Here is a 16,532-nt window from a genome sequence, read left to right as displayed (position 1 = left end):
ACAGCAGATATCTCACACTCAAAGGAATTCGTTTCAATGTAATTATTTACAAGATAGATCTCACACTGATGTGAAACCCCATGAATGTATTCTATGTGGGAAAACCTTCAGTCAGTATTCTTATCTTAGAAAACATGTGAGAATTCACACTGGAGAGAAGCCCTATGAATGCAATATATGTGGGAAAGCCTTCAGTCAATATTCTCATGTTAGACAACATGAGAGAACTCACACTGGAGAAAAGCCCTATCAGTGCAATTCATGTGGAAAAGCCTTCAGTGATTGTTCTACCCTCAGAAATCATGAGAGAACTCACACTGGAGAGAAACCTCATGGATGTCATGTGTGTGGAAAAACCTTCAGTCAGTCTTCTCATCTTCGACGACATGAGGCATTACACACAGGAGAGAAACCATATGAGTGCCATACATGTGGGAAAGCCTTCAGTCATTGTTATACCCTCAGACAACATGAAAGAACACACACTGGAGAGAAACCCCATGGATGTCATCTTTGTGGGAAAACCTTCAGTCGATATTCTTCTCTTAGACTACACGAGAGAACACATACTTGAGAGAAACCTATGAATACCATACATACAGGAAATCCATCATTTGTTGTTCTACCCTCAGGCAACCTGAGAGAATTCACACTGGAGAGAAACCCTGTGAATGCCCTATATGAAAACTTTCAGTCAAAATTGTCATCTCAGACAGCATGAGAGAACTCACACTAGAGAGAAACCCTGTGAACATCAACTATGTAGAAAACCTGTGAATATTCTTAGACTACTTTCTACAAGAACATGAAAAACCACCACTGATTTGAGAAGAAATAGAAGACCTCAACAAATCAAACACAAATAAAGAGATTGAATCAGTCATCAAAAACCTCCCAAGATGGAAAGGTCCATGTCCTGGTGAATTAACATGTGAATTCTCCCACATATTTGAGGAAGAATTAGTACCAGTTCTTCCTGCTCAACGTCTTCATAAAAATTTGAAGAAAAGTGAAAGCTACCTAACTTATTCTGTGAAGCCAACGTCACCCTATTACCAAAGTCAGACAAAGATATAAGAAAAGAAAATTGCAGACCCAACTCTCTGATGAATATACATGCAAAAATCCTCAAGAATATACTTGCAAATTGAACCCAGCAGCACATTAAAAGAATTATATGTGATGACTAAGTGGATTTTATTCCAGGTATGCAAGGGTATTCCAACAAAAGAAAATTAATACACCACATCAGTAAAATCAAAGTGAAAAAGACAACATGATTATCTGTCTGTGTTGATGCAGAAAAGGTATTTGAGAAAATACAGTATCCTCTCATTGAAAACATGTTCAAGGATAGGAATAGAAGGAATCTTCCTCAACATAATAAAGGGCATATATGAAAATGCACAGCTAGCCTCATACTAAATGGGAAAACATTGAAAGCTTTTTCTTTAAGTCTGGAACAAGACAAAGATGCCTACTGTCTACATTGTTATTCAGTATTGTGCAAGAAGTTCTAGGTGGAGTAATTAAGCAAGAAAAAGAAATAAAATGCATCCGCATTGCAAAGAAGAAGTAAAACTTTAACTGTTTGCACGTGACATGAACTTATCTGTAGATAATACCAAAAAAACTTACAATGAAGCTAATAGAACTAATGTTTCAGAATAGTGATATGACTCATGATCAACATGGACAAACCAGTAGTGCTTCTGTACAGTAATAATGAACAATCTGAGGAGGAAATCAAGAAAATAAAATCCATTTACAATGGGAACCAAAAGTATCAAATATTTAGGAGTAAATTTGATGATAGAAATAAAAGATCAATACACAGAAAAATGTTGCTAGAGAATCAGGGAAAACCTAAATAAATGAAAGATAAACCACATTCAGTTGGAAGGGTAGATGTTCAGACGTCAGTTCTACTGTACAAAAATAGGAAAAAGAATAATGAAATTTATTTGTAAGTACAAATTTATTCATAAGAAGCACTAAAAACATCTTAAGAAAGAAAAATGAAGTGGGAGGTCTCAAACTACTTGACCTTAAAGCATATTACAAAGCTATAGTGGTCAAAGCAGTGTAGTGGTGGCATAAAGATATACTGAACAATAGAATTGAATTGAGAATTCAGAAATAGTTCCTCTCCTCTTGAATCTTTTTAAAATAAAAAACTTCTTTACTAGAGAAGTTGTGGGTTTCCAGAATTATCATGCATAAAATATAGGGTTTCCATACACGACCCTACCACCACCACTTGTATTGGTATGGAAAATTTGTTACAGTTGATAACACTTTGTAATTCTTTTTTTTGTAACTAGTTACATTTGTTACAGTTAATGAAAGATATTAAGGTAGTACTATTAACTATTGTCCACAGTTTACAAAGGGTTTTTTTTTTCCCCATACCTGACCCATAATATTATTTTTCATGCATTACCTTATTATTCATCTCCCCATACACTGGATCAAGGGAATGTCATAAGGTTTTTACAATCATGTGGTCACAACATAAAAACTATACAGTTGATAATGCAGCCAAGACAACCGGGGATGGAAACACCTCTTCAGCAAATGCTGTTTGGAGAGCTGGATAGCAATATCCAAAAGAGTGAAAGAAAATCCATATTTCACACCTTATACAAAAATTGACTCAAAATGCATTAAAGACCTAAACATTGGAGTTAAGACTGTGAAGCTCCTAGAAGAAAATGTGGAGAAATATCTTGTGTCTCATGGTAAGAGGTGGTTTCCTAGATCTTACACCCAAAATGCAAGCAGTGAATGAAGAAATACATAAACGTGATCTCAAAATTGAATGCTTTTGTATGTCAAGGACTTTTTCCAGAAGGTAAAAAGGCAGCATATTCAGTGGGATACAATATTCAGTAACTGCATATTGGATAAAGGTTTGATAGCCAAAATATGTAGAGAATTCCTACAACTTAGCAGCAAAAGGAGAACTCAGTTTAAAAATGTGCAAACATTGTAATGACAGAGCTCAGCCTACCTATACTTAGGTTGAAGAATCACCCCCCTTTTTCGCTTATCTGTTCACCCTCTCTGTAAGCCAAACTCTGACTCTGCAAATAAACTCATTATGCAGCCTTGTACTTGGGACATGGCTACCAGAGTTGTAAGTCTCCCTTGCAACATGTCTTGTGACTGCCCAATATGAGCCTGGGATGAAGGGGTGAGGATATCCTTAACCAAAAGGAGGAAAAGAAATGAAACAAAGTAAGGTTTTAGTAGCTGAAATTTCAAAAAGAGTCAAGAGATCATTTTGTAGGCTAACTCTTATGCAGGCTTCAGCCAGCTATTGTGTATTGCCACTGTATGCCAAGCCCCCAAAAAACAATATTCCTGAATAACAAAGGATACACAAGGCTCTATGTAAAACCCTATAAAAGTTTTACTTACTAAGTTTACTTTTTCAGAAACACAGAGTTTGTAGATTGTTTCTATATCAAATAAGCCCTGAAACTCAGAGGTGACAGTCTCTTCAATAACATCAGCCTGTTGCTTTCCCCTACCCCATAATGATCAATCACACCCCTTTTCAGCATTTAAACATTAGAGGATCATTGCCCAGATATCCCTGAAGATTGAGGAAATTATCAATTGAGATGGAAGAATTGTAACTGAGAAATTAGGATTTAACATATGATTATGACTACTGAGACATTATGTAGATATTCCTTTTTAGTTTATAATGTACTAGAATAGCCAGATAGGAAAACCTGAATTGTATTATAATTCATACTATATTTTGAAATGTGCTGCATAATTGCTTGTTAGCCGTACTTTGGAATTTTATCACTTTTCTGCTTATATGTTATCTTTCATAGTTAGAAATGTTTAAGAAAATGGGCAAAAGACATGGGTAGACATTTTTCCCAAGAGGAGATACACATGTCTCAAAAGCATGAAAAAAAAGTTCCATTTCACTAGTTACTAGGGAAATGCATATCGAACCCACAATGACATCCCATCTCACACCTTCAGTGACTTTTATCAAAAAAGAAAAACTGTTAAGTGCTGGAGAGGATATGAAGGAAAAGGTACACTTGTTCACGATTGGTGGGAATGTAGAACTGTGCAGTTTGGAAGGCAGTTTGGTAGTTCCTCAGGAAACTAAGTATAAAATTGTATATGATACAGCAATCCCGTTATTTAATATATACTCATGAGAACGAAAAGGAGGGGTACAGACATTTGAACTCCAATGTTTATAACAGCATTATTTGTGAGTAGCGATAAATGGAAACAGCCAAATTTCCATCAACTGATGAATTATCATCAACTGACGATAATCTGTGATATGTAAATATGATGGGGTATTATGTAGCTGTAAGAGAATAAAGTCATGGTGCCTGCAACAACATGGATAAAATTTGCTGACTGTTGAATGAAATAAGCTGGAGACAAAATGACACATACTGTATAGTCTCACTAATATTAACTATAACAGGCAAGCTCTGAGTTAATGTGAGAGTATGGGTTATCAGGATATACAAAGGGTAGAGATGGGACAATTGAGCTTAAATAATATGATATGTTTAATAAGGTTGTCTCTAAATGTTCTGAAATGGCTAGGACAGTATTGTGTGATGGTAGTACAAAAATTGTAAGTGTAGTTAGCTGAGTGTGTTTGAAAGAGGAAGGCTAGTGTGTATATCACTAGAAGGAAAGCTAGGGGATAAAAACAAAGCTGTATAATTTAGATTGAGAGTGAATGATATCAGTGGTTAATTGTACAAATGGAAGAGATTTTTTACATTAATGAGAACCAGTGTATGCCACTATGACAAGATGTTTAAAGTGGGATTGTTTATGGAAAGAAATACAGTTAATGCAAAATAAGGTCTATAGTTAATGGTAACTTTGTAATATTTGTCATTAATTGTAATAAAGGCACTATACCTAAGCTGAATGTCAGTAATAGGACACAGGGGAGGGGTATGGGATTTTTATTCTTTTCAGATGAAATGGAAATGTTCTCATGTACAAAGGAGCCATTGATAGTACACTTAGGATAGATTTATGGTGTGTGAATAAAAGTTTTTAAAGATAAATGGGGGTGGGACGGGTAGGATGGTGTGGCTCAGTGGCAGAATTCTCGCCTTCATGTCAAAGACCCAGGTTCGATTCCTGGTGCCTGCCCATGCAAAATAAAATAACAAGTACTGGAGAGGATGTGGAGAAAGGTGTACCTTATCAGTGTTGGTAGGGAAGGAGAGTTGTACAGCCACTCTGGAGGGGCAATATGGTGTTCCACAAGAAGCTAAATATAAAGTTGCCATATCATCCTGCAATCCCATTTACTAGGTACATACTTGGAAGACCTGAAAGCAGGGACATGGAAAGACATTTACACACCAGTGTTATGGTGGCATTATTCAAATTGCCAATGAAAGGAGGTGGCTCTGGGGTCCATCAACTGATTAACAGAAGTGTGAACTGTGTGATACATACATATGATAGAATATTGTGCAGTTGCAGAAAGGAATAAAGTTATGAGGTATGCAATGAGGTGAATGAACCTTGACATTATATTGAGTATAATAATCCAAGTACCAAAGGTAAATTATTTTATGTCCTCACTATGAACTAATTATAATGAGCAAACTCAGAATTCAAGAGCTAGGTTATCAGGAGATTGAAAGTGGGCAGGGATAAAACAATTGATTAAGAAGTACAGATTTTTCAATAAGATATAAATATGCAGGAATGAATAGAACAATACTGTGTGATGGTAGCACAATACTGTAAGTGTAATTTACAAAGCAGAGTGAGTATGCTTGAAAGAGGAAGGCTGGAGTCCAGTATGTCACCAGAAGGAAAGCTACAGGATAAAAACTGGGACTGTATAACTTAGTGGAACCCAGAATGGACACTGAGGGTAGTTAACTATAAATATAAGAGAGTGCTTACATGAATGAGAGCAAATGCACATCACTATTACAAGATGTTAATAATAGGGTGTAATATGGAAAAAATACAATTAATGTAAACCAAGGTCTATACTTAGCAGCAACATTGTAATCTTTCCTTAATTGTAACAAAGGCACTATACTAAAGCTTAATGTCAAAAATAGGTGTATGTAAGGGGAGTGGAATGTTTTTCCTTTGGAAGAAATGAGAATGTTCTGTTGACTGTAGTGATGAATGCAAAATGGTGTGATTATACCAACAGCCCCTGATTGTACACTTAGGGTGGATTTACCTGAGTACATGGTTTTAAAAAAAGCCGTGAGAAATAGTGAAAATCAGCGAAGTGGCAGAGTACAAAATCAACATACATAAATCAGGGCATTTCAATTTTCTATCAGTGAGCAATCCAAAAAGGAAGTGAAGAATAGTCCATTTACCATAACAACTAAAAGGATAAAATATTGAGTAGTAAATTTAGACAAGGATGTAAAGGAATTATGCTTGAAAACTATAAAACATTGCTGAAAGAATTGAAATAAAACTAAATTGAAAGACAAACCATTCTCAGGGGTTGGAAGGACTTAATGTTGTTATTATTTTTTTTTTGCGTGGGCAGGCATCATGAACCAAACCCAGGTCTCCAGCATGGCAGGAAAGAACTCGGCCACTGTGCCACCATTGCCCACCTAGGAAGAACTATTATCTTTAAGAAGGCAGAGTATCCAAAGCAATTTACAGATTTACTGCAGTTCTAATAAAAATGCCAAGAGCCTCCTTTGCAGAAATGGAAAAGCCAAGACATCAACTTCCTATGAAAGTGCAAGTAGTCCCAAATAGACAAAACCATGTTGTAAAAGAACAAAATAGGAGTCACAATTCCTGAATTCAGAATTTATTACAAAGCTCCAGCAATCAAAACTGGTACTAGCGTAGAAGCAGAAATATAGACCAATGGAATAGAATAAAAATTTCAGAAATTAGCCCCTACATCTATGGCCTAGTTATTTTTTCGAAACTTTTATTTTGAAATACTCAACCTTCATGACTCTTGCAAAATCATACAATCCTGATAAGTAGAACACTAACAACTGTTTTCCCCCTTAGATTCCCAGATCTACCAGTTATAACAATGTTCTACCTTTACCACCTCATTTTGTGTCCATGTGTCTATCAATCCATCTGTCTATATATTTGTCTAAATATCTTTATCAATATACTTTCTATACAATTGAGAATACGTTGTATATATCGCAAGCCTGGTAGATAATCTTGTTGCCATGTACATTTCCCAAGAAATAGGATATTCACATATGTAAGCTTCTGAAATGCAGTTAAATTCAAGAAATTTAACATTGATAAGAAAGCTTACAGTCTACATTCCAGTTTTTCATGTGTCCTAATAATATCCTTCGGAGACTTTTCACCCTTGTTAGGTCACATAAAAATCACATATTGTCACCATTTCTTTAGTTGCTCTTTTTATTTATTAATTGCCAGAAAATGCAACATAAGATTCCCATGTTGACCACTTCCAAGCATAACATTGGGTGGGATGAACCACATTCACTATATTGTGCCCTCGTCACTATGCATTACAAGAACTTTCTCACCTCCTGAAACAAAAACCCTACATCTAACAGAAACTACCCATTCTCCCCATCTTGGCAACATAAGCTTATTTTTAATCTAGCTAAGCTTGTGTAGTCTCTGATTTTTTTTTTTTTTTTTGTAGTTACCATACCGGATAAATTTAATGTCCTAAATCTGTAACTGAACTTGGATGGCTTGTCCATAATGAGCTTCCTGTTTCAGTCTCTAAGGCCACCAACCAGTTATGAGAAACATACCTACTCCCAAAAGGTGCATGAGTGTTACTCTGCTCTCTCTCTTACCAGGTTGAGGGACTCACATTGGGAATATGGGCCTGTTTCATATCAGGGTGGTGAGGGGATGGACTGGGGCCATCCGGGGTGCCATGTGATCCTACCATTTTCAAGATGTGATTTCCTGAGTTAGCATTTGCTCTGTTATTGTAGTCCTTTAACTTTTCTGGAGCTTTGAGAAAGAAGTTTCTACCATTACTTGCTGGGTTCAAAGCTTCTATACAGACATGAAGCTTCTCATTATGTCATCTTGATTGGGGCAGGGCCTGTGGGTAATTGATTTTTGACAAGGGTGCCAAGTCCACTCAATACTAAAGTATAGTCTCTTCAGCAAGTGATGCTGCAAAAATTTGATATACACGTGCAAACAATGAAAATTGACCCCATCTCACAGTATAAACAAAAAATTAACTCAATATGGATCAAGATACTAAATATTTGAGCTAAAGTTATAAAACTCAATAGACAGTTTTCCAAGTAAGGGCCAATAAGTATATGAAAAGGATTTCAGCAGTCTATCCATTAGGGAAATGAAAAACCAAAATTCACACCTACTAGAATGACTATCATTACAAAGAAAATACAACAGGAAATAACAATTGTTGGGCAATGTGGAGAAATATGAACCTTTGAGAGGAATGTAAATTAGTTCAGCTACTGAATAAAACAGTTTGCCATTTCCTCAAAAATCTAAGCAGACATCTACCATATGACCCAATATTTCCATCTCTAGGTATGTATCCAAAAGGATCTAAAGCTGGACTCAGATTTTTGTACATCAATGTTCAAAGTAAAAAAGTGGAGTCAACCCTATTGTCTACCAAGCAATAAGTGAATAAAAAATATGTGATATATTCATGCAGCGAAATATTGGCCATAAAAATAATGAGGTTATACTATACATCAAGAATTATCCTTGATGATGTCCTATTGAGTGAAAGAAACCAGACACAAGTACTATATTATTTAGTTTATATGAAGTAACTAGAATATATAAATAATTGTGTAAATTGGATTATGAGTTATCGGATGGGAGTGAAGGGGAATAGGAAGTTAATGCTTAATGGCTAAATAGTATCTGTTTGGGTGATAATTATTTTTGATAATGTGGCGATGGTAACACAATATCACTGAATCATGTATTTGAAAAGCGAAATTTTATATTTTATGTATGTTGAGTACTTTTTCTGTAATAAAGGAAAACAAATTTTCTCCAGGAGTAGCACTACAATATCAAAACAGTAAGAAGATAATAAACTGTTCAAAGCAAAAATAACATTCTGAGGGAAACAGGCAAGATGATGGCTTAGTGAGGTGTGGAATTTAGTTCATCCTCCAGAACACCTAGTAGATAGCCAGGAGCAGTACAGAGCAAATGCTGGGGCTGCATCAGTGGCTGGATACACAGTGTACACCAGTCTGGACAAGCTGGACCAGCTCAGACCCCACAGAGAACTATAAGTCCCCCAAGCCACGGAGACCGGCACCCCTCCACCATTGGTGTGGTCGGTTGAGTGCTCAAGGGGAGGGAAAACAGACTTTACTAGCCAAGGCTAAGTTCAACAAAGCTCCAACTGTGGAATTAATAAATTCTGAAATTTCTTACCACTGAAAATAGGCCCCTGGTACAGAGAAACATAGAATAAGCATTAAAGGTAGTAGGAGGTCTTGCCCCAAGAGATGGGGCAAGTTGAAGGAAGAAAAAAAAAAACAGGCTTTTTGAGTCAGACAACAAAATACTGCAAAAGGGCTTGACCCAGGATTCCAAGATATGGCAGAAAAGAGGTTTCTGGGAAGATGGAGTAGGATAGGTCAAGTTCACCCTAGCTCCAAGGAACAACTAGAGAAGGGACGGTAAGGCAACTGAGATGGCAATTCCAGGGTGTAAGTGACCTAAGAATGTATTTGTGCCGGTTTGAATCTGTAGTGGACCTCAGAAAAGCCATGCACTTTAGTCCTCATTCAGTATTGCTGGCTGGGTGACTTTTGATTGTTCCCATGGAGATGTGACCCACATAATTTTTGATGGTAACATTTGATTAGAAAATTTTCATGGAGGTGTGTCTCCACCCACTCAAGGTGGGGTTGCTTGCTGGAGCCCTTTAAGAGGGAACCATTTTGAAAAAAGCTACAGAACACGTGCAGCCTGAGACCTTTGGAACTGAAGAAGGAAAATGCCCCTGTGAGAACTTCATGAAACAAGAAGCCTGGAGAGACAGCTAGCAGATGTCACCATGTTCGCCACGTAGCATTCTGGTTGAGAAAAGAGAAACCCTGAATTTCAACAAGTTTTCTTGAATGAAGGTAATTTGTTTTGCCCCATCAGAAAAGGGGTGGGCTCACAAAAAATAAAAAAACCACAACCTGAGATTTTTTTGAGTCAGCGCAAAATACTACAAAGTGACTGAACCCAGGTTTCTGGGAAGATGCAATAGGATAGGTTAACTTCATCGTAGTGCCAAGTAACAGCTAGAGACATTTCTATAGACTTGCTTTAATTTGGGCAATTTCATGGCCTTAGACCTATAAGCTTGCAACTAAATAAATACTCCTTTTAAAAGCCATCCCATTTCTGGTATATTGCATTCCAGCAGCTAGCAAACTAGAACAGATTTTGGTAACAGAGAAGTGGAGTGCTGCTGCAGTTTGCAAATACCAAATATGTTGGAATGACTTTTTAAATGGATAAGGGAAAGATTCTGGTGGAGTTGTGAAGAGCTTGATAGAGGAGGCCTGGAATGCTTTGAAGAGACTGTTGGTAGAAATATGGACCCTAAAGATACTTCTAATAAGGCCTTAGAGAGAAATGAGGTATGTGTTATTGCAAACTGGAAGGAAGGCAATCCTTGTTTAAAAATGGCATATAATCTGGCAAAATTGACTAGTGGCTTTGGCTGGAAGGCAGATTTTAAAAGCCATGAACTTGGTTATTTAGCAGTAGAGATTTCCAAGTTAAATACATAAAGTGTAACCTGGTTTCTCCTTGCAACTTATAGTAAAATGCAACAGGAAAGAGATAAGCTGAGACCTGAACTCTTGGGTGCAAAAGAAACAGAAATTGATGTTCTGGAAAATGCTGGGCTTCCAGGAAGGAAGACCCCAGAGAATCATGCCGCACATGAAGATTTGTCCAAATGGGTAACCAGTCAGCCATTTCAGAGGAAGTCAGGATTGGAAATGGAGTTATCCAGGAAGGATTTGTGGAAACTCCTGCTGTCTGTTGGGCACAATCCTTGCTTACTACATAGAAAGCCAACAAGAGTGCAATGGGACCTGTATAAGCAAAGCAGCTGGCAGTCTGGACTGGGGGGCTCGGGAAAGGGGCAATGTGAAGGTCAAATAACTTCAGAGGCAGAACGATGAAGGTTGGGGTCTGAAGTCAGGAAGCCTTGGGTAAGGAGAGAAGACACACCCAAGCATGTGGAGAGGAGTGTGTTTGCCCCAAAGGCAGAGGATGGGCCTTTCTCCTCATTGCAGTGGAAATGTCATGCTACCTCGGGCCTTGGAGGGGTGAAGCACATTCTTTGGGGACTGGAGACTCTGCCCGACACCACATGAAGGAGCTGAGCATGTGTCCTGGAGATAGCAGAGAGCCCAGGTGCAGCCCCGACACATGGAGAGGGTGGAACCAAGAAAAAGATGGTGTCCCCAATGTCCCCCTAAGGTTGCATTTGGGGAGAGGTGGGCTGCTGCATAGGCCTTTGGAAAGGGTAGGATTGCCACTTTCTAAAGTCCCAAAGATAAATGACTCAGACTTTGAAATCTAATGGGGGAGTTTTCCCTGCAGGTTTTTGAAACTGCTTGGATTTGGTGACCCATATATTCCTTCCAGTTTCTCACTATGGAAATGGGGGGTGTTTGTCCTGTGACTGTCCCCACTTTGCATGTTGGCAACAGATAACTTGTTCTGAGTTTTACAGCTCCAGAACCAGAGAATTTTGCCTTAGGACAGACCATGCCTGTAATAGACTGATGAGATTTTGTACTATTTCTGATTTATATTGCATTTATATTGTTACTGAAATGGCTTAAAGTTTTCTGATATTGTGATGGAATGAATGTATTTTACATTTAGAAAGAACATGTCTTTTGGGGGTCCAAAGGATGGAATATGCTGATTTGAATCTGTGGTGGGCCCCAGAATAGCCATGTCCTATAATCATTCCATATTGGTGGCTGGGAGCTTTTTGATTGTTTCCATGGAGGTGTGTTTCCACCCATTCAAGCTGGGGTTTCTTACTGGAGCCCTTTAAGAGGGAACCGTTTTGGAAAAAGTTTCAGTGCCCATACAACCAGAGACTTTTAGAGACAAAGAAGGAAAACACCCCCAGGAGAGCTTCATGAAACAAGAAGCCTGGAGAGACAGCTAACAGACATTGCCATGTTCGATATGTGCCTTTCCAGTTGAGAGAGAAACCCTGAACTTCATCGCCCTTTCTTGAGTGAAGGTAACCTTGTTGGTGCCTTAATTTGGACATTTCTATAGATTTTCTTTCATTTGGACAATTTCACAGCCTTAGAACTGTAAACTTGTATCTTAAAATAAATTCCCCCTTTTAAAAGCCATTTTATTTCTGGTATTTTGCATTCTGGCAGCTAGCAAACTAAACATTCTTCTACACCACATAGGGAGGCCCTGGTTACCAAAGCTGAAGAACTGAGATGCAGAAAACTAGAGACCGTCCAGCTGGTGCAAATGTCCTAAAGCGCCTCTTTCCATATGAAGCCCAGAGCCTTCAGTAGTGCACAGATGGGGAAACAGGATTAGGAATGTTCTCCCTCTGTGTCCCCCATGCCACACTCTGCTTCTGTGCTCCAAGGTCTGTCAGCTGCACCACATACCCACAGCCCCTGCACTGCACCTCCACAACCCTGCAACATGCACCCCATGCTCAAAGGCAGCAGTGTAGTGTCCCTAACCTGTGCCTATGCGTGTGCTGAAATGCATCACTGCACTGTTGTGCCGTGCACAGCATCCTACAAATACATACATACATCCTGCAAATACAAAGCTTTATACTGAAGGTAATTAACTTTCACAGTAAACAATTCAAGATATTTACATACTGTGAAGACAACAGAAGATCACTAAGCATATCACAATGCAGACAAATACAGCCCACTGCCTAATGACCAAATTAAAACACCTGAGGAGACACAGAATTTGGAACACCTAATCAAAGATGTTTATATTAATCTACTAAATACAATAAATGGGATGGCTAATGACATAAAGGAGATCAAGAAGAGCATAAAGAGGAATTTGAAAGAATAAGTAGGAAAATAGCAGATATTACAGAGATCAAAGAAGCTGTAGAACATGTAAAAAATATGCTTGAGACACAAAACAGAATATCAATAGCCAAAAGAACGAAAGAGGACTCTTACACTGTATACAAAAATTAATTCGAAGTGTATCAAACACCTAAATATAAGAAATAATTCTTTAAAACTTCTAGTAGAAAATGTAGGGAAATATATTTAAGACCTAGTACTAGGAGGTAGCGTCTTAAACTTTACACCCAAAGCACAAGCAACAAAAGAAAAAATAGATAAATGGAAACTCCTCAAAGTCATGCTTTTGTACCTCAAAAGACTTTGTCAAAAAAGGTAGAGTCAGCCAACTCAGTGGGAGAAAATATTTGGAAATCATACATCAAACAAAGGTTTGCTACCCTGTGTACATAAAGAAATCATACAGTAGCCAGTGATTCCTTTAAAAAGATCACTTCCGGTTCAGAATTCTCCCATCACTTCCCATCTCACTCAGAATAAAATCCAAACACCTACTGCAGCCAATAGGCCATATAGAGTCTGGTCTCTGGCTATGACGCCAGTCACTCTCCTTTTCCTTCACTCTGTTCCAGCCTCACTGGCTTCTTGTACACTATTCCTTGCAAATGCCAAACACTCCCTGCTTCAGGGTCTCTGCACTTGATGTTCCCCCTCCCAGAAACACTTGCTTACAGATATCCACATGGCCTCCCTCTTCCTTCAGGACTCTGCTCAAGTGTCACCTTCTTAGGAGAAACTTTTTCCCTGAATGACCCATTTAAAACAGTGCCCACTTTCCATTCCTTCATCCTGCTCTACTTTTTTTCATGACACTCACCAACACATTACATATTAATTTGTTTATTGACTAATCAACTGATTGTCTATCTGTTCCTTCTTGGCAGACAATATGCAATCAGTATATATTTATTAAATAAATGAAATAAATGGATGAGTGAGTAGGATTTTAGACTCTGTTCTTCCTATGCCTTTTATACACAAATAATTCTTCACCACCTGAACTTTGTTTGGACTTATCTTGGCCAACTGTTTAACCATTGATCACTACTCCCTTGTGAATTTTTTAATAGTGCTATTCTGAATTATTAGAGTCTATTTCTTTTTATTTTAAAAAATAACATTTTGAAGTGATTTAAAGTAGAAATCAGAACAAAGGATAATTGTTTAAAATAAAATAATGTATTATGGAAATAATTTAATTTCTAACTAAAGTATACAATGACATTTGCACAAAGACTAGAATGGGAAATGCACGAATGCTGTCACAATATTCCTATACTTTCAAAATCTGCAAATATGGAGTGTGATGAATTAAGGAAATACATTTTTAATTCTAAAGCAAAGAATTAAATGGAAAGACTTGCATCTGTAAATTCAATAAAATAAATATAGTGGAATAATTAAAATATTCAATACAAAGGTAGATATGAAACAAAGAAACAGTTGACAAAGAGAACTAATAGAAAACAGAAGGCAAAACAGTGCACAGAAACCCAACTACATGGATGATTACATTAAATGTTTAATAGTGGAAAAATCTTATATTTAAAATATAGGTTTTATGATTGGATAAAGAAGCAAGACCCAACTATATGCTGCCTATAAGAATTCCACTATGAATATAAAGACATAATTTAAATACAAGGATGGAAAATATATACTTGCTAACACTAATTAAAAGAAAGATGGTAAAAGTATTTTCATTTCAGACAATGTAAGTTTCACTGCCACGAATATCACCAGGGATAAAGAGGTCATTTTTGAAATGGCAAATGCGTCAATCTACCCCAAATCATAACAAGCAGAAAATAATAGCAAACACTCATATAGCCATGCTATAAACTGTTCTAAATGGTTTATAATTCTTGGCACATTGGGTGGGCCACGGTGGCTCAGCAGGCAAGGATGCTTGCCTGCCATGCCAGAGGACCTGGGTTTGATTCCTGGTGCCTGCCCATGTAAAAAAAAAAAAAAATTGTAAATACAATTCTTGGCACATTAATTCTGTACAAGCTTATAACCCAGGAACTATTGTTATTCCTTTTTTGTGTGTGAATAAGGAAACAGTCTTTGAGAGAGAACTTCCCCAACAGCTAGGAAGAATGACTCCTTAACCTTTTGACAATTCAGGGATTGACATAAATTTGATGACAGTCAAGTTACTATCCCATTAAGCCAAAGAGATTAAGTAATGCCTCTCACCTGTCTCTAAAAATAGCCTTCCATATAAGTTCCCTAAGAGTGAAATATGGACAAAAACAGTGGAAAATAGGAAATAAAATTTCTACTTTATTTGAACTCAAGTTGTCCTCAAAACTACAATGTATAACATGGGAACCTGGACTGAAGCATGAGGCACAGGCTGAAGGTCCAAAACAGAACTCTTTTGGTCTGAGTTTTAAATTCAAAATCTTACCTGCAGTTCCTTACCTACACTGAAAATATGAGATGCCCACTGTTCAAGTTTGCTAGCTACTGCAATGCAATATACTAGAAATGGAATGGCTCTCAAAAAGGGGAATTTAATAAGTTGCTAGTTTACAGTTCTAAGGCCAAGAAAATGTCCCAATTAAAGCAATCCTATAAAAATGTTCATTCCCAAGGCATCCAGGACCTTCTTGAACCTTGGTTCAAGAAGGCCGATGAAGTTCAGGGTTTCTCTCTCTGCCAGAAAGGCATGCAGTGAAGTAGTGAAGTTCAGGGTTTCTCTCTCTGCCAGAAAGGCATGCAGTGAAGTAGTGATGTCTACTGGCTTCCTCTCCAGACCTCTTGCTTCATGAAACTCCCTAGCAGCATTCTCCCTTTTCATCTCCAAAGGTCACTGGCCAGTAGACTCTGTGGTTCTCTCATCATTCTGTCGTGGTTCTGCAGCTCATTCTCAAAAAGGTACTCTCTCCAAAATGTCTCCTGTTTTATAGGATTCCAGTAAACTAATCAAGACCCAGGTAGAATGGATGGAGACATGTCTCCATCTAATCAAGTTTAATACCAATAACTGATTGAGTCATATCTCCATGGAGATGACCTAATCAAGTTTCCAATCTATGGTACTGAATAGGGATTAGAAGAAATGGTTACTCCCATGAGATTGATTAGGATTAAAACATGGCTTTTCTAGGATACATAAATCCTTTCAAACCAGCACATTCCACTCTCTGGACCCTAAAAAAGATGTTTTTCCCATAAACAAAATACATTCATTCCATAACAATATCAGAGAACCTTAAACCATTTCAGTAACAATACAAAATACAATACAAGCTTAAAACCTGTACAAAGTCTCATCAAAGTTAGTTATAGGGATGGTCTGTTCTAAGTCAAAAGTCCCCTCTGACTCTGGACCTGTGAAACTCAAACAAGTTATTTGCTGCCAACATGCAAAGGAGGAACAGTCATAGGATACTGTGGTAGTTAGAT

At 37.6% G+C, this 16,532-nt stretch overlaps 1 protein-coding gene across 2 annotated transcripts in view; it reads left to right on the top strand.

Moving 5' to 3' along the window:
- Window positions 1–15,716, top strand: part of LOC143648163 (zinc finger protein 705A-like) — a 76,460-nt gene extending 60,744 nt beyond the window's left edge. The window contains exon 6 of one of the 2 annotated variants that reach the window (XM_077117794.1): window positions 8–15,716. In XM_077117794.1, the coding sequence (XP_076973909.1) occupies window positions 8–574 (567 nt within the window). In that variant the 3' untranslated portion in view covers window positions 575–15,716. Of the gene's footprint in view, window positions 1–4 lie in introns of both variants that reach the window. The other variant, XM_077117784.1, reaches the window with a different exon arrangement.
- The last annotated feature ends 816 nt before the right edge of the window (window positions 15,717–16,532 follow it).

This window comes from Tamandua tetradactyla, chromosome 1, assembly GCF_023851605.1.
Source record: "Tamandua tetradactyla isolate mTamTet1 chromosome 1, mTamTet1.pri, whole genome shotgun sequence".
Classification (NCBI taxonomy): Eukaryota; Metazoa; Chordata; class Mammalia; order Pilosa; family Myrmecophagidae; genus Tamandua; species Tamandua tetradactyla.
This window is presented reverse-complemented; position numbering and strand designations above follow the sequence as displayed.